Genomic DNA, 20,000 nt, shown 5'->3' on the forward strand with positions numbered 1-20,000 from the left:
GTATTAAATGTAGCGCGACTCAATTGGCGGCTAGCCGTTGTTTTATTCGTGTTGTTGTTTTCTTGTTTCAAAGACAACTTAAGATTGAAGGAGCTACTGCACTCTACATTGCAAAACTTTCAAGCGCCTTTTTTAGCAGCATTATTGAAACTGGCAAAGAGTTCGATCAAGTGTTTGCAAGTAATAGAGGCTTCAGCTCAGGTCAGTGAAGGCAGATGTAACTTTAGTTTACGAATAACACATTGACTATGAATTTCCTTGAGTATGTCCTTACTTTGGTATTACAGTTTTTATAGTTATGTCGCTGGCTGGTTGTCCCGCCAACTTTTTTCGATCAGTCTCCTGCAGCTCGTTCAGTAATACTTTACTGAAGAATTATTCGATCGGAAGCGTAATGGAATGCGGATAGGTTCGATTGGTGCCTGAATAATTTCGTATTTTTCGCATGTCTGTATACTGTAAGGAAATTTCATAATTTCAAGATGAATCTATGTAGCTATGTGGATGAGGAATATATTTGGTCATAAGATCTAGAAAGGGTCAGGTTTGGGAACTTCTTGATTCCTGACTCTGTAAGAAACAGGGAAACCCCTGGGAATTGGTTGCCGGCGATGTATGGGATCTCGGAAATAAGAAAGCGGACGACAGTGCAAGAACGAGCTCTTCACTCCGTTTTACCTCATGTCGGAGCCTGAATAATTGTGTACACAGTACAAGGTTCCCTATTAACACAGTGATTTATCCAAATCCATCCAAAGCTTCTTTTTGCCTCCCGAGGAACCACACGTGCGTCGCATTCGGATATCCGGTCTTTTATTTTCTTAAAAGAGTTGTATATTGTTGTGAATGTCTTTAAGTTTGATTGGTTTTCTTGTTGTCTGCATACCTTGACGTGGCAGTTGCTTGCTTTATTGCTTTTTTTTCAAGCAGCTTTTGTGGTATGGGCAAATTCCGAACTTAAGCATTTTGTGACGCGCTTTTCATGTCAAGTGTTCCGTGGTGAGATGAGTTTAGCGGCCGTTGGTGTGTGTGTCAGTATGGCCAAACAACAGTGTGAAAAGGTAACATATTCAAACCAGTAATTAGTAGTTCTCATGTCGGTTTATGCTGATAAGATTTACCGAGACCTTTATTACGATCATATCGCAAAAGTGTTTTTGTTATATGGTGCCATATGAAACGAAATCTCTCCTTTAAACTCAGTGTTGCATTATGAGATGAATCGAGATTGTGCTAGTTCCCAGAATTTATTGCAATCTGATAGTAAAAGTGTTGCTGGGAGTTGCTGCACGAAGTCAGACTGGTCAAAATTTTGAGTCAACGCCTCCCAACATTTTTTTGTTCCGTGATCTTAGAAGCGTAGCGCAGCAAGGTTGGATCCATTTGCAGTTTTTCCAACGTTGTTGAAGCCACGCACACGCATTACGTATGGTCTCCATGGAGATAGCAACACATTAGTTTACAAATTCTTATGGGTCGTATCCTTCCCATAATACACTGCACGTCCTTACATTGTTGGGAGTTTTGGCATGCCTTCGGACACCACTACCAACACCATTCAACATCTGCCGACCCAAAAATTCCAAGTTGTCGCGCCCGTTTGCACGGAGCTTTATACTTATTGTGTAATGCCTTTGTGAATTACACTCACAACTTTTTAAGTCATTTTAGTGCTTACCCTTTTTCCCTCCAAAACGCGATGGCTTTAAGAGCCTGAATTTAATTTTATCATCGCATTGTCATCATTTTGAGCCTCGTTTTAAGTCTGCATTTTCTCAGGCGTATGTGTAAATGAGTGAGTCGTTCCAGAACTTCACTGAGCCGGACAATCCAATTAGAAATATATATTCCTTGATAACTGACATTTTGCTTTTTCTTTAGCTACATGAAATTGGACTGGACTTGACATTCTCAATGCAGGAAATGCTGGAGAGGGATATCGTAACAGCATTACTGGACACCAGAGACCAAATGATCAAGTTTGCAAGACACAAGGCAAAGGTTTGTTGCTTGTTCAAGGAAGGATTACGTTTTTGGAAACGTTGGCCGTGTAGCACCTATATTTGAACAGACGTAACTGATTAGAGTGTAATGTGAAGTGCTATATTTCTACCCCATATGAACCATCACCCGCATGTGAGGGTTAGCCCTGCTAATGGAAATGGGCCCACACAAGGACAGAGAAAAACTCTGACCAAGTGGGAATTGAACCCACGACCTTCGGGTTAGATCACCGCTGCTCCACCGACTGAGCTACAAGGTCAGACGGGAGCCGGCCGTGGGAACGGACGATGTTAAAGTCATGACAATGAACACGTACAAGTACAAGCAAGGATTACGTTTTTGCAAACGTTGGCCGTGTAGCACTTTAATTTGAACAGACTTAACTGATTAGAGTGAAATGTGTAGCGCTAGTTTTCTACCCCATATGAACCATGTGAGCGTTAGCCCTACTAATGGAAATGGGCCCACACAAGGACAGAGAAAAACTCTGACCATTGTGGGAATTTAACCCACGACCTTCGGATTAGTTTGTTGGCTGAATAAACTTTATTCCGATATGGAAGGCCAGATATTTTAGTGTGAATGACTTCCTAAGTTTTGACATATTGAGTAAATTAGTAGTATAACTACACATGTATTTTATCAGCTTTTAGGATAGGAATCTTTTTTCGTTGATTTTTATGATAACATTTTTGCAGCCGGAGAATGGTAAATAAAAGCCATTGTCTTCAGCTTTAGTTTTTTTTTTCCACAACTGCGCGTTCCCGTGTACGCTTTTCTACAAAAGTCCCATAATAACAGGGCCTTGTAATGGCACTCTTTTGTCTCATGTCTTCGTTCACGGGTGTATGTGAACTCATTGATTCCAAGGGAAACTAGTCAAGAAAGAAATTTTAAAAATGATTTTAGGAAGGGAACTGGTCACCAATAGACTTTGAAGGACAAAGAGATCAACTGACCACGCTGTGTGGAGAGATGGAAAGTTGCGGCGTTGACGATTTCCATAATTATTGTGTTGGTAAGTCTCTGTTGAGCTGTGTTTTGCCGTATCATTACTAATGCGTATCGCAGAGCTACCTTTTACAGAACAAAACAGTTCGTCTTAATTGACATTTTCATATCATTGTAACTTACCAACTCTTAAACTCTCAAAACACCTTAAAACGACATGACGGACTTTCTTTTTTCCCCTACCATTACAGTTTCTTTTACAGAGTCTTATCAACATGTAGTTGTTGAATTTTAGTCCTAAACTATCGTTTTCTTCTCCGTTCGATGGTCCTCAGTTGCGACGAATCGAGATTCCTTCCATCAGTTTTAACTAATTAACTTAGATGTGAAAATTCCTAGCTGCAAGTCAGCACTTCTGAGATAAAAATTTCTTAAAACATCACAATGTTGTTTTAGGTGGCAGCAAGGTAGAGCTAAGCAATTCTACTGTGACATTTACTAAAGGAGTCTTGGGATATTTGGCAGATGGGTTAAACGTCAACACCCCACAGGTAACTACAGTCCTAGACAGGAAGTTGTTTATTATCAACACTCTACTCTTGATGAAGACACAGCTATTCCAACGGCTCTCGGGATTCGTGCAGAAAGCAGTCAGTGGGTACAAAAAATATGCAACAAAAAATGAGCTTAGACCCGTCCACACGTATCCGTTTTCATTTGGAAACGCAACTTTTTCTTAACGATAGAAATATGCTATTATCATCATTAACGATATGCAAGAGCCCATTATGGCTCTTGCGATATGCTATTATCATCATCGTCGACCTAAAAGATTGACTACCTTGATATTTTGCTGGTTTGATGAACGAGAGGTTTTGTCTGCTTTTTAGCTACAACAGACGTTTGTGAATTGTATTGCGGACTTGTTCGAAAATCAAGTTGTACTTTTTGAGGGTATTCTGAAGTCTGGCCGTTATTCCAACCAGGTACGCTAAGTTTTGGTTTGCAACAATAAAATTTAAGGAGCAAGTGATTTGGATAGAGTAGACGTTCAGTGTTTTTAAGTTTAAATGTTTACGCGCAAATGTCCGGTGTTCGTGGCGACTAATAACACTATCTCAGTGTTTGTTGCTTTTTTTGTGGTTCATCAGATTAATTTGTTGTAGCTAATCTTTAGCTTCCCATCAAGGAAACTACGTTCTCTTCCAACGACGGTTTCATTTGCCGTAACATGACAGCGATGAATCATGAATGGTTACCTGACTTACATGTATAAGTCATTTTCGTGTTTTAGTTGACGTGTTTTGTTTTCCACTATAGCAAGATTTTATTCTCAAGAATGCCTCGTTTGTTTTGGAAACCATTCTTCCACTCGTTAAAAGGAGACTCAAGGTTAGTATCAGAGTTAACTGAATAGAGTGTAATGTGAAGTGCTAGATTTCTATCCCATATGAACCCTGTGAGCGTTAGCCCTACTGATGGAAATGGGCCCACACAAGGACAGAGAAAAACTCTAACCAGGGTGGGAATTGAACCCACGACCTTCGGGTTAGATCTCCGCCGTCTACCGACTGAGCTACAAGGTCAGACTGGAGCAGGCCGTGGGAACTGAAGATGTTAAAGTCACGGCAATGAACATGTACAAGTACAAGGAAAGGTTACGTTTATACAAACGTTGGCCGTGAAGCACTTATATTTTAAACAGAGTTAACTGAATAGAGTGAAATGTGAAGTGCTAGATTTCTATCCCATATGAACCATGTGAGCGTTAGCCCTACTGATGGAAATGGGCCCACCTTTGTATGTTTGTATGTCTTTAGCAGTATCAATTTAATATTAAGGTGTTCACATGCGGTAGCAATTTATTGAGGTGAAGGTTTCTCTGATTCCTAAATGTTTCTCCAAAATGCAACAAACCATGGCTATGTGTAGGTGCAAACAACGTCACCAAGATTTGTTATTGCACAGTCACATCCTTCAGCCTTTTTCGTTTTGCTTTTTTGTTTGTTCCCCTTTTTCTGCTTGGTTTGTAGGTGGGTGGCAGTCAGAATAGATTCCTGAAAATACAACACGAACTGAAGAGGTTACAAGCCATTTCTCCCAGCACTGATCCATCTGAAGCTGAAGGACAAGCTGCTACTAGCTAACAGAAGGGCTTCTTTAAATTGATATCTGGCAGCATAATCCTGAAGACACCATTCTCTAACATACTGTACAAAAAAATCACAGGTCCATTTTAGTTACGTCTTGAACTTTTCATGTTAAAGGACGTAATAAATAAATAAATTCCAAGCAGGGCAGTTCGACGTTTAAGTCGGAGATTTTGAAGATGGTGTTGTAAGACGAAAACTGAACATTTTGTGCCCCTAAAATAAAAGTTAAAAGTTATCGTTAAATTAACATTACATTGTGGTGTGTGAGCCTAAGCAAAGATTCTCAACCAAAAATATATTTATCTTGTACAGAGTTGTAAATTAAATACACATTCCTTTTCTTGCCTGACTTGATCTCTTGATCATTTGAACTGTTGGCTCTTTTGATTGCAATTCCCTGGCGTGTAAATCTTAACATTAAAAGTGTTGTTATAGCGAGTGAAATCCCAGATTTTTTTTAGGTCCTGCCTCCGTAGAATAAAAGTCGTTAGCATATACCACACAATTAGTGAATATTGTTTTCCGCGCTTTCTGATTGGCTAGCTTGAAGAGAACGAAAATAGCTTCCCGTTTCTCTCCGGTTACCGAAGGACAAATGTATCGACAAATGCGACTGATTATTCAACTTATGTGGAATGTACTAAAACAATTATTTGCCTTAGTGTTGATGAAATGTCCACTGCTATTCACCTCTATTTGACGTTGGAAGCTAGTAATTAGAGAGATTACGCCTTGCGTGTACGGCAAACGCCTTACTAAAATTTGCATTTTGCCAAAAATAGAAGAAACTTGTTTAATTAAAGCTCATTTCTTGCCTGTTAACAGCAGATATGAATAAGCTTTTCAAAATTAGAATAACATCATTTTCATGCTTTTATGACAAGCGACAGTCCACTGTTTCGCGTTTGCCGTTTCACGTTGTTTAATCTCTCTATTATTCCTCAAAGTCTTACAGAAATGCAGAAATCGAAACTCTTGACTGTCACACAGTCTTCATCAGCCAAATGAGCTCTTTGTTGTCACGCAACTCCATGTGTATTAAGGTGGCCGAACAGTTTTCAGCTATGCCTAATTCACTGTTATTTTTTACCTATTGAATTTTATTATTATTATTATTATTATTATTATTATTAGCGGAGCTCCGTTTGGCGCGCGCGCGAGGAGCACCGAATATGGTAACCCATCGATGCGAGAAATCTTGGTTTTATAGCCATGACGTCATCAACCGTACGTGCGAGTGTACGTCCGTACGTCCACCCCTCCATGTATGCCAATGTGACCAGTATCATGCTAGTTTACAGCATACATCTTTGATATTGGACATCCATCTTTTGATCAATTGACACCTGTCAAAACAAGGTATCCGCTGACCAGTACACGTGACCATATCGCGGGCTCAAGCTTGGAGCCAGCTTTTTTAAAAGTTGACCGCTGACCAGGTACTGGTTTTCGATTGGATTGCAGGCTCAGGCCAGGTTAACTCACCTGAACATAAGCGAGGCTTCATTTTTCGCGAGCTTTCTGTGGCTCGACGCGGCTACAAGACCATACTACATCATCGAAAGTTCTTGCACAGTCAATGGTTTTCCTGTTCAGGTGGAAAACTGTTTGGAAGATGTTTTCTTTCTGCATTTTTCGCTGGTTTCAATTCAGTTTGACATATCATGATATCTGTGGTCCACTCTCCTGGCTACTCAGTTATTCAAGTCAAGCAAGATTTTTTTAAACTTGCCACGAAGAAAGGTAATGGGGGGTCACCGTGCTCGTTTTCGAGATCAGGAGGTGCACTTTTAGAAGCTTGCGTTATTTTAAGACGATCTTAGCTTACTGTCAGCAATAAAAAAGCTACATTAGTGAAATTTAGATCAGGTAAACGTACTCAATTCAACGTAACTAATATAACTTAACAAACCTTTGCAGCTGATGTCTTTTTCTGAGGTGAAATAGACCTTGAAAAACGACACATATTAGTCTAAGAAAGAAAACTTCGGTCGCACGAGAGCATAAAAGGCGAAATATTTGTAACCTCTCGTACAGATTTTTTTTGTTTTTTGTTAAATGGACAAAATCAGGAAAGGAAGTGATCTACGGAAAGAAAAATGGGGGTCACCGAGCATTCAAGAGAGTAATTGAGCGATTGTCTATTCGCACTGTCACGCCATTGCGTGACATTTCCGAGAAGACCTGGGTCCACAGCTATCCTAGCCTGCGAGCAAGCTCTCTTTCGGGGTGGGTGGGCGGGCGAGGAGAGAGAGAGAGCTTGCGATCATGTCTCGTAAATTTGAATATCTGCGTCCAAAAAGTGGACGCGAAATGCTGATTGGCCAATTTGATCAGGTGATGACGTACTATATCTTAATGCCTCGACAAAAAAGCGACCTAAAGACATCGGCATCAAATATCAAAAGAGCATCGACGAGAACGAATTAACTCCAGAGGTTCAAGGAGGACAGCTATTGACCATGGCCACAAACCAAAACACGCAGAAGAAGTCAGAAGAACGAGTGAAAGAATTAAAAAAAAAACAAAATGAACCCGGGCCCGGGTCAAACATTTAAGAACAGAAGATCACTCGCTTCCACCGCCGATGAATATATCGGTCGAGCCTAAAATTAAATTGGCGCAAAAGCGAGACGCCATAAGGTCACATTCACATTACTTCTGAGAAAATCAACACCAAGAAAGTAAAAACATTACTTTCGAGACCAACTATTTTCTTGGAAGAAAACGTATCACACAGCAGTAGAGAGATTCAAATGTAAAGGGCAAAAACCATTGCTAAATGAATACTACAGGAGCCGCCTAAAAGAGGCATCCATTCAAATATGTAATTATGACAAAGGCAACAGAAATTTAACCAGACCACGTGTAGGCCTGTCAACTGTTTTTAACATCTACAATAATCATTAGGACTTTCAGCATTTGGTTTCCTTCCTAAACAAAGCTTCTTCGGAGTGTTGTTGGCCATGCGGTTCCGGGGAAATCCTTGCACAATGTTTATTTACATTGGGTTCATATTTCCGGTGAGATCTGATTAGTCAGATTTTGACAGCTCAAACGCTTAGATAATGCGGGGGATACTGGAGGCGGAATTCAAATTTACGAGACATGATCGCAAGCTCTCTCTCTCTCCTCGCCCGCCCACCCACCCCGAAAGAGAGCTTGCTCGCAGGCTACAGCTATCCCATAATGCCACATGCTTTCACGTTCCATTCTTGTGGAAAATGTTTGCACATTTGTTTGCTATGGAGGTATATCTATGACAAAATTCAATGATCAGTATTTGAAATAAAATCGTCCAAATCATGCATGAATGCATCAATCCAAATCTGGATGGCAACAAGCCGATTCTGCAAATGGCCATCACGGAAAGAGACATAACGCCGAGAGGCATAACGCAAAAAGGCACAACGCGAAAGAGGCATAACGCAAGTAGGTATCACGCAAAAGGCATCACGCAAAGACGCATTACGCAAATGGCCATAGCGCAAAAAGGATAACACAATGAGGCATAACGCAGAGCCATAACGCAGAGGCATAACTTACACAGGACGAAAAAGTTCGATAGCGATTATATGATCTTTCCCTTGAACAATCATTAGACGTTTTTTTAGAGCGGAAATTATTTACGGAGTACACAGCTAGTCTCCATTCTTCAAAGGGCCTTTGCGTTATGGCTATTTTACGTTATGCCTTTTGTGTTGTGAATATTTGCGTTATGCTTTGCTGCGTTATTCCTTTCTGCCTTATGCCTTTTTACGTTATGCCTCTTTGCGTTATTCCTTATTACGTTTTGACTATTTGCGTTATGCCTATTTGCGTTATGCCTCTTTGCGTTATGGCTGTTTGCGTTATGGCTCTTTGTGTTATGCCTCTTTGCGTTATGCCTTTTTCCGTGATGGCCATTTCCAGAATCGGCCTGTTGCCATTCAGCTTTGGATTGATGCATTCATGATTTGGACGATTTTATTTCAAGTACTGATCATTGATGAAGAGAACAAGACTTTAAATTTGAAAAAAGACATGTTTCGGCAACTCCTGTGCCATCATCAGTTTGTGGATGCAATAACAATGATGTACAATATATAGCGGAAAATTAGAATAACAATGATGTGATACAACAACTGATTACAAAGAGAGATTAAGATGTACATGAAACAATTGTTGATTTAGGGAGGGTTTGTCCCAAAGAATGTGCAATGCCTCCTTGATTTTTAATTGTGTCCGTGTTGTTGCTTGATCTATGACAACAAAGCATTCGCTCGAACAAAGTGCCCGACACCCGGGTGACCCCTGTAAATGCTTAAAAATGTGAGAGGCCCTATCCATATTTAAGTGCTCGTTTATGCGTGTGCAAATGTGTCGGGAAGTCTCGCCAACATAACAGGCACCGCAGCCTGCACAATTAAATCTATAAACAACGCTGGATAAGAATTTTTGAGTAAAAAATCCCTTATCTTAGTTGTTTCTTGATGGAATCCTAGCCAAGTACTATTAATCTTATACGCTCTATCTATAAGAGTTCTAATTAAGCCTAACTTATACGAGTATGATGTAAAGCTAGTGAAATTCATAAGGAGGCCAATAAAGGTGGATTTGCGAAACACCGTGGTGAGAACAGGGACCTGATTGTTGTCAATGAGGACATCTAAAAAAGGCAACCTGTTTCAGATTCCTTTTCCATGGTGAACCGTATATTTATATGCCTGCTGTTAAGGTAATGAAAAAACTGCACCGCATCGGCTTCAGAGTGAAATAGACAAAAGGTGTTGTCGACGTACCGTCGGTAGAACAAAACCTCCGTAAGACCGAAATTTTGTAACCACTCCCTCTCATGATGACCCATAAAAAGATTGGCCAATACTGGTGCGAGGGGGGACCCCATAGCTACCCCATCAATTTGATCATAAAAAGAACCGTAGAAAGAAAAGTGAGATTGGGCTGTGGCTATGTGTAAAAGATCTTTAAGCTCCTTAGTTGAAAAAGTGGTATTGGTATACTGAGTGATATAACTAACAGCTAAATCTATACTTTCCTCTAGAGGAATGTTCGTGAAAAGGATTTCCACATCAAACGACACCATGAACTTGTTGTGCATTGACAGTTTTTGGATTTCATTAACGATAGAGAACGAATCCTCAACGCAGAACTCAGCGGGAATGAGGGGTGTCAATAAATTACACAGGTACTTGGCCAGATTGTAATTGTAGGCCCCGATGGAAGAGACGATCGGCCGGAAAAGAGGGACCGCACCCTGCTGCCGTGGTTTGCGCATCTTGAGGAGGCCATAAATTCGAGCCGGGTTTGATCCTTTAGGATAGATTCTGCTATAGTCATCATCCTCAAAGTGTCCCTTCTTATTGAACTTTCTTAGTGGACGTTGCAGTTTACCTTCCCTCTGTAAGGTTGGGTCTTGTGACAGTGGTTTAAATTTCGAGCGATCCTGTATGATATTTTGGATTCCAAGATCGTAGTCCCTGCGGTCCAGAATTACAACGCCATTTCCTATGTCGGGTTTCAGGAGAACAATATTCTTATTCTTGCGTGGATTTTTTAACACCTTATGCTTCTTGAGATCTCTGGGTGATGGTTGATACGAAGAAACATACGAGTGACAAAGATGAGAGAGCTCTGATACCAATTGTCCGGATAAGTTCTTGTTCTTGATTTTCTTGGACGCTAGATAGTGTATCTGCTCAAACGCTACATATACATCGCTTTTGTTGACTTTCGGTGGGTATATGGAGTGTGAGAGACCAAATTTCAGGATATCGAGCTCCTCGTCAGTAGGCTGATGATGATGGCACAGGAGTTGCCGAAACATGCCTTTTTCAAATTTAAAAGTCTTGTTCTCTTCATTAAGATTGTTACAAAATTGCTGCTTTTACGTCCTTTTGGAAACTGATCATTGAATTTTTACCTTCGTGGTCTGCGATGCATGACGTATGCGTGACAGGCGCGAAAAAAAAATGGGCGCGAACGTCCTTAAAGCTGAGTGTTTATTTTTAATTTACTTAGAGCTGCTTTTTTCTCTGTATTGCACTTTCTTGCATATCTTTGGAAGCTCTGATAAGGTGACATGATGCCTGGAGGACCTATGACTAAAACAGAAACGAAAGGAGAGCGAAAGAGAATGACAACGACAAAACAGAATACCAGTAATAGCTCATACTTGACGGAAGAAGTTAGTCCACAAATTCTTTCCTTGGACACTAAACCCTTTGTTATTTTTACGGATGCGTTATTTAAAGTGGATGCGTGTTTTTAGAAGGTGGTTTAATCGGTTTTTCCTTTGTTCAGGAATGAAAATCAATTTTTTTTGTCAAGTGGAATTAAATAACAATTATCTGTACTCTTTTTGACATAAAGAAAAAGTTGATTTGTTTGTTTGTTTTGCTCTAAAATGCGAGCGAACAAGTGCTTTTTTAATCTTTTTGCCCCGACAGTGACAAGCAAATTTTACCCTTATGTGATAAACACGTATTCGCAATTGGTTCTTGTAAAATTAGAGGGGAGTCTCACTAGCTTGTGTTTTTAGGAGTTTGTGTAAAGCACCCAAACGTTATTTAAGTGTTGGAGCAGATCGTGTTTGAAGTTCGTCCTTTCTTGGTTGCATTGCCGTATTTTGCCGATTCTCGTACCAAGCCAACCTGGCGTGTTTCATTGAAATACATCAAAATGTGAATGATCTTGTTTTCAGAGATAAAGTGAAATAAAGTACATCAGCAAAACTCTTCTTTGACCTTGAACTAACAAAGTTGTTTTGTGGCTTCTATTTTTAGCGTGATTCCTATTCGCTGGCTATTGACAGTTGACTCTGAATTAGCTTTTTTATCTTTCCATTTGCTCGCTGAGGGTGTGCTTGTTTTCTCTTAAAACTCATGCGATTCAAGAAAAAATGTACTGCCAAATTGGTGAATTTCAAAGTAAATTTCAATGGAAAAACCGATGTCGCACTCATCGCTTCGTGATTCCTGCGATATCGGTTTTTAGCGTAGAATTTACCGTGGAATTCGCTAGTTAGGCAATGAATTTTTCTATAGAAGAAAGTAAAGAAAATGATTTAATTATGAAAGCAGCAACCGGAAACATCAAAACGCGAACAATTTGAAACCTTTTATTTTCACAAACCCTACAGGTAGTAAGAATAAATAACCAGGGAGCTCCGCTTTTAGGCTTGGCTAAATCTATATATTATTTTATTAATACATTACACACAATCACTGGTTACGACTGCAACTATCACTAACTAGACCCTCCGTGAGGGTACACTGGGTTGCCTGTGGTACGTGCACCGTTCCAGAGAATTTTTTTCAAGTTGGGGGGTCATTAAGACCATTTAAGGGGTCACCCAGAAGTCATACCAGCAGAGGCCCTTTGGCTCACAGGTCCTCACACGTTCGTACGACGAGACAGATCCGTCCTTGTGTAATATGTAGTTCTAACAGTGCACGATATTGTTTTGGTATTGTCTATTATTGTAGTGCAATGGTAGAAGTCTTGGGTATATAGCCTGAGAAGACATGTGGTCACTAGCAAAGTAAAACATCGCACGGAAACAACTATAACAAATTCGAGACGGCAAAAGAAAACGCAAACACAACTGTACCTGAAGGGTAGAACCACGCTCGGTAGACAGACAAAGCTTAAACTGACCGTTCGACTTAATATAACCGATGCGCTGACCACGCTTAAAACAAATTAAAGACGAGACTCGTTCTTCGAGCTAGTGAAACCGGCATATTGTAAAATATAGACTGGATTGGATTTGTAAAACATGGACTGGATTTGTAAAACATGGATTTGTTAAAAATGGTGGATTTGTAAAACATGGATTTGTAAAAGGTCGATTTGTAAAACATGGATTTGTAAAACATGGATTTGTAAAACACGGATTGTTGCTACCAATTCATACACTGAAAATTATTCGGGTTTATTTTCCTTTTTGCGACGTTCTGCACGCTTTTTCGCGTGTTCACTGGATCACATTGTTCACTTTTTTACGTATTTGAGTTAACGGAAAAAGCTTGGTCCAGATATGGGCAGTTACTATAACAAATCTGGAAAACGTTTCTGTTCCTGCTATGAAGAATTTAAACATTTCAAGGACATAGCGCTTAGATAGACTCCACTGTTTTATTCATCTTTAAAGTAAACTTTGAACATAATGTCAACAAAGCAGAACCTATCCTTTTGCGAACATGATCCAAAAACGAAACTATCTTGTCATTTCCTAACCTGTCTCGACAAAAGTTTACAGCTGTATAAGTAATGAAGCCTAATGCTTTATTTCTAGACAACACATGCTAAATTAACCTTTACGTCAACCCTGAGGTTATTGGAGGGGAATGTTGAAGAGATAGCAGTCTAGTATACAGTTTTTTACAAGTCATTTCTTTTATTCTGACTTGTACTGTGGAACTTTGGTCGCATGTGCTATGACGGAGCGTTTTCCAACTTTGCGGAATAGAGTTAATTAGACCGAAATATTGTAAAAAATTGCAACTAACATTAAACTTATTGAAAAATGCATTAAAGGTCAAGAAGCAATTTCGCTGGGTATCGAAGGTATCTTTAATCTTCAGTATACCTGATTGATGCCACTGCAAGAAGTGTATTGATTTTCCATCCAAAGAGGTAATAATGGCACATTTATTTCCAACATCATCAAACGTTAAAGAGAAGGGATTGGAATAGGTAGCTAATCGAGAAGTGGCTGAAAGTTTTAGTCAGCGACGTTGCGTAAATTTAATACGCTACGAACTTCTTAGTTAAAAATGAATGCATGTCTTTGAAATTATTTTCCTTAACTTTCATGAAAATAGAGCAGCCACTTGAATAGTGTGGACCTACGAGGAAACAGCCGGACAATATATTTCACAAAAACAACACTCCAGAAGATGAGCATGACGGCAAGGGAGAGATATGATACAAAACACTAACCAAATAAAGATAACACCTGCTTGAAACTTCGTTGCTATTCTCGAGAACGTTTTTTTTTTACTAAAACCTTTCATCGAACTTGGGTTCCAGTCCTTCCCCGACAGGTCACGCAAAAAGGTGACAAACGAATTTTTCCAAGAGCTTCGCAGCATCTCCGTAGTAGCCAAAACCCGGGGCCGGGGTCGGGGTGTCTTTTTTTTTCGAAATAAAGAGAATTTCCGACTGGAATGGGAGCTTTTGTGGGGAATATACAATAACTCCTAGAGACAATGAAGACTCGCTTAGTCCTTTTTGACGTATATTCCATAAACTCCAATCACGGAAATTCGCTTAATTTTCGAAAAACAAACTCCGATTTTTTTGGAAAGACAAACTCAGATGCTCGCAAGAACCAACTTCGATTTTAAAACCCAAAACAACAAAGTCCACTTTAGAAAAAAAATTAGGATGTCCCTTAAGAGCTTTCATAGCTTCCGTAGGTTCCTTTATTTTTTACATTTTTTTTTTCTATTATAAATGAAGGACAAATGCCGGTCATTCGAAAATAACAGTACAGGAGAATTGAACGACAAAAAGTGAAACAAAAAAAGACACCCCGGCCCAGCGTTTTGGCTACTACCCGGCATCACATCCCTTTCACACGTTTAGATCATCGGTGACCACTATTTTTTAAGATATGAATCACTTACTCTTTTTGCAATCTAAAAAGTATGATGAAATGAAAAAAAAATCACGATAAAAGATGTTGGTGGTTACAAATGGTGACGCTTGCGAAAACGCTCCTTGAGGATTAACTCTACTGTTTACACATACCAAGCGGTATGGAATTATCTTAAAACCTATTCCTGTGTTTCTGTGGACAAACTTTCCCTCTAACATATTATTTTTATGCTTTTCGACGAATGAGTGGATGAGGCTATATCTCGTTGTGATGGCTATGCATTTTCCCTTGCCTTTTTCTCCGAAGCAAAGTCGGTGACCCCCAATGTTTTTTCATTTTTGGAATAAACAATTTATGACCTAAGTTTAGGCGAGAAATGAAACAAATTTCAATGTGGGAAGATTGTCGCGCGAACGTCCTTTAAAGCTGCAAGACAATGGTTCGCTTCACTCCGTGGGATGCCTGTGGAACAGGTACCCCGCAAAATAACGTTTACTTATTTATGATGAGAGACTGATCCTAGAACGCTGTTACAGAATCTGTAACTGGCTAAGAGCCTGATAATTGACGAAATTTTACATTTCGCTAGGTTAAAATTCATTTGCCAGGTACTGGCCCAAGACGATAAGGTGTCAAGATCTTGTTAAAACACCACGCCAATATTTTGGAGGGTAGGAGTCGTAAAGGTAGCAAGGGAGGAGACAGCACTCTCTTCAGCAGCAAGGAGGTCACCATGGCAACCGAGCCACAGTCCACCTTCCAGGCACCCGTCAATACATCACTGAGAGAAACCAGTGTGTGGAGTATAGCTACTTACCCCAAAATATGGGAGGGAGGGAGGGAGGGTAAAGAAGCAAGCAAGCGAAAAGCGAAAAGGCAACTCAAGCCAAAGCACATGGCAATGCCCCTGCAAACCTCCCTGGCACCCCCCCCCCCCCCCCCCCCCCTCAAGTATCCCAGGCAACACCGCTGCATTGGCTTGGTTTTAACTTTGCCTAAATTATATTTAGCCTCATTTGAAATAAGCCTGGTGTCGCTGTTGGTAAATTCAAAGTACAAGATCCCATTAAAAAGAAGATCGGAGTATCACTAGTGTATGACATTTTTTTGAAATTCGCTGTAGGAAATATTACAGTTGGAGAGACAGCTGTGACTCCCGAGACTGAAGAGATTGGCTGAACATCATAAGCAAATAACACCCGTTATACGGGAACACCAACCCAACCATGTGATTGACTGGGTCTTGACCAGGGGACCAAGAAAATCAAAAGGAAAATAAAGGAGGCGATCTAGATCATGCGAAATTGTCCAACTTTAAATAGAGTTATGAATTACAAACTAACCGCAATTCGGCCATTGAACGAAATGATATATGAAATGAATCATATATTCAACTGCGGTTCAATATATGATATATGATTAATTTCATATATCATTTCCTTCGTTGATTCATTCATTCATTCGGAACATTTAAAACCCACAAATGACCAGCTCCCAACCCCACCGGGGGAGGGACTCCCATATAAAAAGGAAGGGGGTGCTCGTCGGCAATTTTGAAAAGAGCTCCTAAGAGGTGCCAAGATCCAGTCCTTTTCACCCTTAAGAGGTACCAAATTATGGGTTTTAATTAGAAAATTAAAAATTAGCAAGGGATTATACCTTGATAATCTCTTGAAATTAGTTAATTGTCAAATGTCTCCTGTCATAATTTTTCGGTTCAATACCCTAAAAGGTACCGCTAAGGCTCTCGCTGTGGACCTTTTGAGACTAAAAACCCTAAGAGGCATTAAAACCGCTTCAGTTTAACCCTTAAATGGTACGACGAGCAACCCCGTCCTTTTTATCAGCTCCCAACATCAGTGGCTTCATAGCTGTTCAAAACCCGTTTTTCAGGCTTTACTTGAAAACTTGTGTTGTTTCGTCAGGATATCGATTAAAGAGGATTATATTTACTGCAGGCGCATCAAGGAAGAAAGTCCACTGATATCCCACAAACCTAGTGTTGCATTAGAGACTATTAGCACACATGTATTCCATATTCTCGTTAGGCTAGGTCTTAAAATGTTCACAGGAGAACGTTGCGTCATCTGGTTGAATTTAAGTCCTGACCGTAAGAGTTAGAAAACTGTATCAAAAGTAAATATTATGAACAATTTACTTTCAAAGGTTTACTCAATCTGTTTATTTACTTTCTGTTAAAGTCTACGTGAACTTTTTTTCCCATTTGTCGATCTCGGCTTCTCATTTTTTTAAGGCAAATCTTCTTGCAGAAGCGCCAATTGAAAGCTCCAATCAGAAATTCCTCTGTTCTTAGTAAGTATCCTCTAATATATTTCACAACATCTTTGTGTTGTACTCCGGCGTCAAAGATCTCTTGAGATCAACCAAGGAAAGATTCACAACTATTTTCATACAAAAATCAAGCAACAAGAGCTAACTATTACCGACCCATCCCTAGACGCCTCACTCCCCAGCCCCACCCTGCCTTCGAAAAGAAAATATCATTCAATTTCTATCTCTAAATTTCCCATTTCTAATTTCTGAAGGAAATAGAATGGCCACAAGACAGCGGATTTAACACCCATCCTCGGTCTATTTGTAAAACTGGCGCTACGTGTTATCGCGTTATATTCAAATAACTTTTGTAGAAGTCAAAGGAAGAAACAACGAATATCTCATTGCAACTAATGTCACATTGTTCAATAAAAGAACCTGCAGGTCAACGGCGGGTAGATACATTCATTGACAGTTATTCCAAAAAATAAAACCACTCTTTCGGATTTGGCGGACAAGGCGTGAGGTTCAAAGAAAATACCAGCATGAGAAAGTTTAAAAATTTAGTTTCGAAAAATACTATCCTATATGGAGGACAAATCCAATTATCTCCTTACCCCGTTCTCCCTACCCCCTACACCCTACCCACCCCCTTCCCCTCACATACACACACCCTGTTGAAGAATGACACGAAAGTTTTTCAGCAGATGTAGCTGTTTATCGGTTGATTGATAACTTTATTCGCCTAGCAGCGGGTACATATTAGCTGACGCCAGGTTGAAACATTTACTAAAAGTAAGGAAAGTAACGTTCTCACGAAAAAATGCATGTAACCGTGATGTATTGAGGACTGATCGAGGAAGAAACAATAAGGACTTAATTTTCCTGCTCCTTTAACTTCCTTGTCTTGGTATTTTATCAGATCTGTTTGAAAATATCAGTTGAATCTTGTGAAAAAAGTATTGAATTCGATGAAGTCTTTTAATGTTACATCTCATAGCTTTCTTTCAGTTGCGCGTAGACTACAAGTGCCGATTGAGTTTAACGTTTTAACGTTAGTCTTTTTTGTACAAAAGAGTTTTTCTGTAGAAACCTCTTTTCTCAGCTTCGCTGGTACTGCGGACAGTGTTATAACGAATTTCAATCGATGAACACTTGCAATCGTTCTTTTTCGTCTTTGTCTCATCCATCTTTCTTGATCCATCTCCCGTCGAATTTTCTGCCACAAAACTCTCTCGATTTCTTCTCGACACTCTTTTCCTCTTGTAGTCGCCACGACTGAAGTCATCGTAGTTTGCTGGATTTATTGCCCAAAAGTGTCCCTTACCGTTCGGAGAGCGACCCATTTTAACAAAGCAGTCATTCAGAGACAAGTTGTGCCGGATAGAGTTCCTCCATCCCGGTCCTCGATTCCTGAAGTATGGGTAGTGTGTTTGTATGTAATCATAGATGTCACTTAAGACAAGTTTCTTCAGTGGAGAGCTGAGAATTGCCTTTCCAATGAGACTAATATATGACTGCGTTGGTTTGTCTTCATTTTTGCTGCGATGGGGTAGGCCTTGAAAGGCAGACTGACAATAAAGGTTAGCATGAGCGGTCAATGCTCTCATGTCCTTGTCGCGATGAAGTGAAGACAGGTCTGGATTGATAAAAGTGGCTCCTAAATGAGGCACATTGTATGGAGAAACTGGAAAAGCAATTGTTGGTGGAAGATAAAACCTGCTAGGGGTCAGGATAGCAGAGAGGAATCTGCTCTGTACAGGCTCAAACCTTGAAGCAATGATTGAATTTGCCGACTTCATAATATGTCTCTCGCGGGTTAATTACAAGAGCACAAATGAATATACCAGGAGTGAACAAGCTATTTATATCGGACTGAAGCCTGGGTAATTTCCTTTACAGTTGCTTATGTTTGGAGCTGTTTTTGTTTTACAGTTGGTGTATAATGATTCAATTTTGTAAAATCCAGGTGTTTTAAAAACAAGTTTGACTGAAAATAGATACAATATGGTCAAGTGGAATAAGTTTCGAAACAGTTTAGTGGTCAAGCAGATGGCACACTTAAGACTTGTCCACTTCATCTAGAACACCCTAGTAACTAATCCACGCCTTAATTTCCATACATGAAAGAAAGAGTTGCTTTTTAGCAGAAGGCTAGTCGTAGCTAGGCAGTTTTTCTTATAAGCTTCGTATACTAAATAAACTCGTATCTCCTGATAAACATAAACAAACCAGTGAAATAATTCGCAGCTGTCCAACCTTATCATAAACTGTCAAGGAATTGATACGTTTTAAGCTCAAGAGAAAAATAAACTCACAGCTGAGAAATGTAAACTAGGAAGCCACTAACTACAAGTAAAATTTGCTCATCACGTGCTGGCTATTTTATTACCTAGAAAGTGGAAATTTGCGAAACAAAAAACGATTCTAACTCTACACGAATATACTGGTGGAAGGAGAAAGGACCAAAGTTGTCGAACGATAACTAACTGGTCTAAAAATGACCTTTTATACTTGACCAGGTTTTATACCTGAAAAGGTGAATAGCTCAATTTTTATTGAAAGTTTTCATCCGATGGATGGAAAAATTTATCCAGTGGTTACCACTCACCATTCAGTGTTTCTGATCTGCTGATTATACACAATTCACTAAACAAGCGCAGGATCCGGGCCGGTTTCCACCAAGATATTAACATTTTTAGTGACAAAAAAGTTTCAAAAAATTTCTAGGAAAGCTTGCAGTGGAAAGCCTTGAAACGTCCGAGCGCCTTTAGCCAGCGTTGAATACCTTTATCCGCACCTGAGTTCATTGACCAAGTTGAGACAGAAATGAGATCATCAGGTTCAAGATTTGTCTTTAAGCCTAAACAACTTGGCAATTAGTCTAAATCACCCGAATATTAATCGAAAGGTCAGTGTGTCCGTCAATCACTGAAGAATCAGTTATTTCAAACATAAAATGGTTTTTTAAAGTTTTTTTTTTCTGTCATTGCGTTACGCTGCATATACGCTTG

General features: G+C 39.7%; 3 protein-coding genes across 4 annotated transcripts in view; 1 reads left to right on the forward strand and 2 right to left on the reverse strand.

Moving 5' to 3' along the window:
• LOC137997413 (exocyst complex component 8-like) overlaps positions 1 to 5,457 on the forward strand; it is a 21,926-nt gene extending 16,469 nt beyond the window's left edge. For both annotated transcript variants that reach the window (XM_068843386.1, XM_068843387.1), the window contains exons 14-21: positions 74 to 201; positions 931 to 1,061; positions 1,882 to 2,001; positions 2,914 to 3,022; positions 3,412 to 3,506; positions 3,846 to 3,941; positions 4,276 to 4,347; positions 4,989 to 5,457. In XM_068843386.1, coding sequence (XP_068699487.1) covers positions 74 to 201; positions 931 to 1,061; positions 1,882 to 2,001; positions 2,914 to 3,022; positions 3,412 to 3,506; positions 3,846 to 3,941; positions 4,276 to 4,347; positions 4,989 to 5,102 — 865 coding nt within the window. In that variant the 3' untranslated portion in view covers positions 5,103 to 5,457. The remainder of the gene's footprint in view (positions 1 to 73; positions 202 to 930; positions 1,062 to 1,881; positions 2,002 to 2,913; positions 3,023 to 3,411; positions 3,507 to 3,845; positions 3,942 to 4,275; positions 4,348 to 4,988) is intronic.
• A 4,299-nt stretch (positions 5,458 to 9,756) lies between these two features.
• LOC137995766 (uncharacterized) lies at positions 9,757 to 10,932 on the reverse strand. The gene has a single exon (XM_068841262.1). The coding sequence runs from the start codon at positions 10,930 to 10,932 to the stop codon at positions 9,757 to 9,759; it is 1,176 nt and encodes a 391-aa protein (XP_068697363.1).
• A 7,109-nt stretch (positions 10,933 to 18,041) lies between these two features.
• LOC137995767 (fork head domain-containing protein L1-like) lies at positions 18,042 to 18,788 on the reverse strand. Its single transcript, XM_068841263.1, has one exon. It carries the CDS (start codon positions 18,786 to 18,788, stop codon positions 18,042 to 18,044), a length of 747 nt encoding a protein of 248 aa, XP_068697364.1.
• Between the last annotated feature and the right edge of the window lie 1,212 nt (positions 18,789 to 20,000).

This window comes from Montipora foliosa, chromosome 3 (assembly GCF_036669935.1).
Source record: "Montipora foliosa isolate CH-2021 chromosome 3, ASM3666993v2, whole genome shotgun sequence".
Lineage (NCBI taxonomy): Eukaryota > Metazoa > Cnidaria > Anthozoa > Scleractinia > Acroporidae > Montipora > Montipora foliosa.

Coding starts and splice junctions, on each gene's coding strand:
- LOC137995766 (XM_068841262.1), bottom strand. CDS start 10,932: ATGTTTCGGCAACTCCTGTGCCATCATCATCAGCCTACTGACGAGGAG.
- LOC137995767 (XM_068841263.1), bottom strand. CDS start 18,788: ATGAAGTCGGCAAATTCAATCATTGCTTCAAGGTTTGAGCCTGTACAG.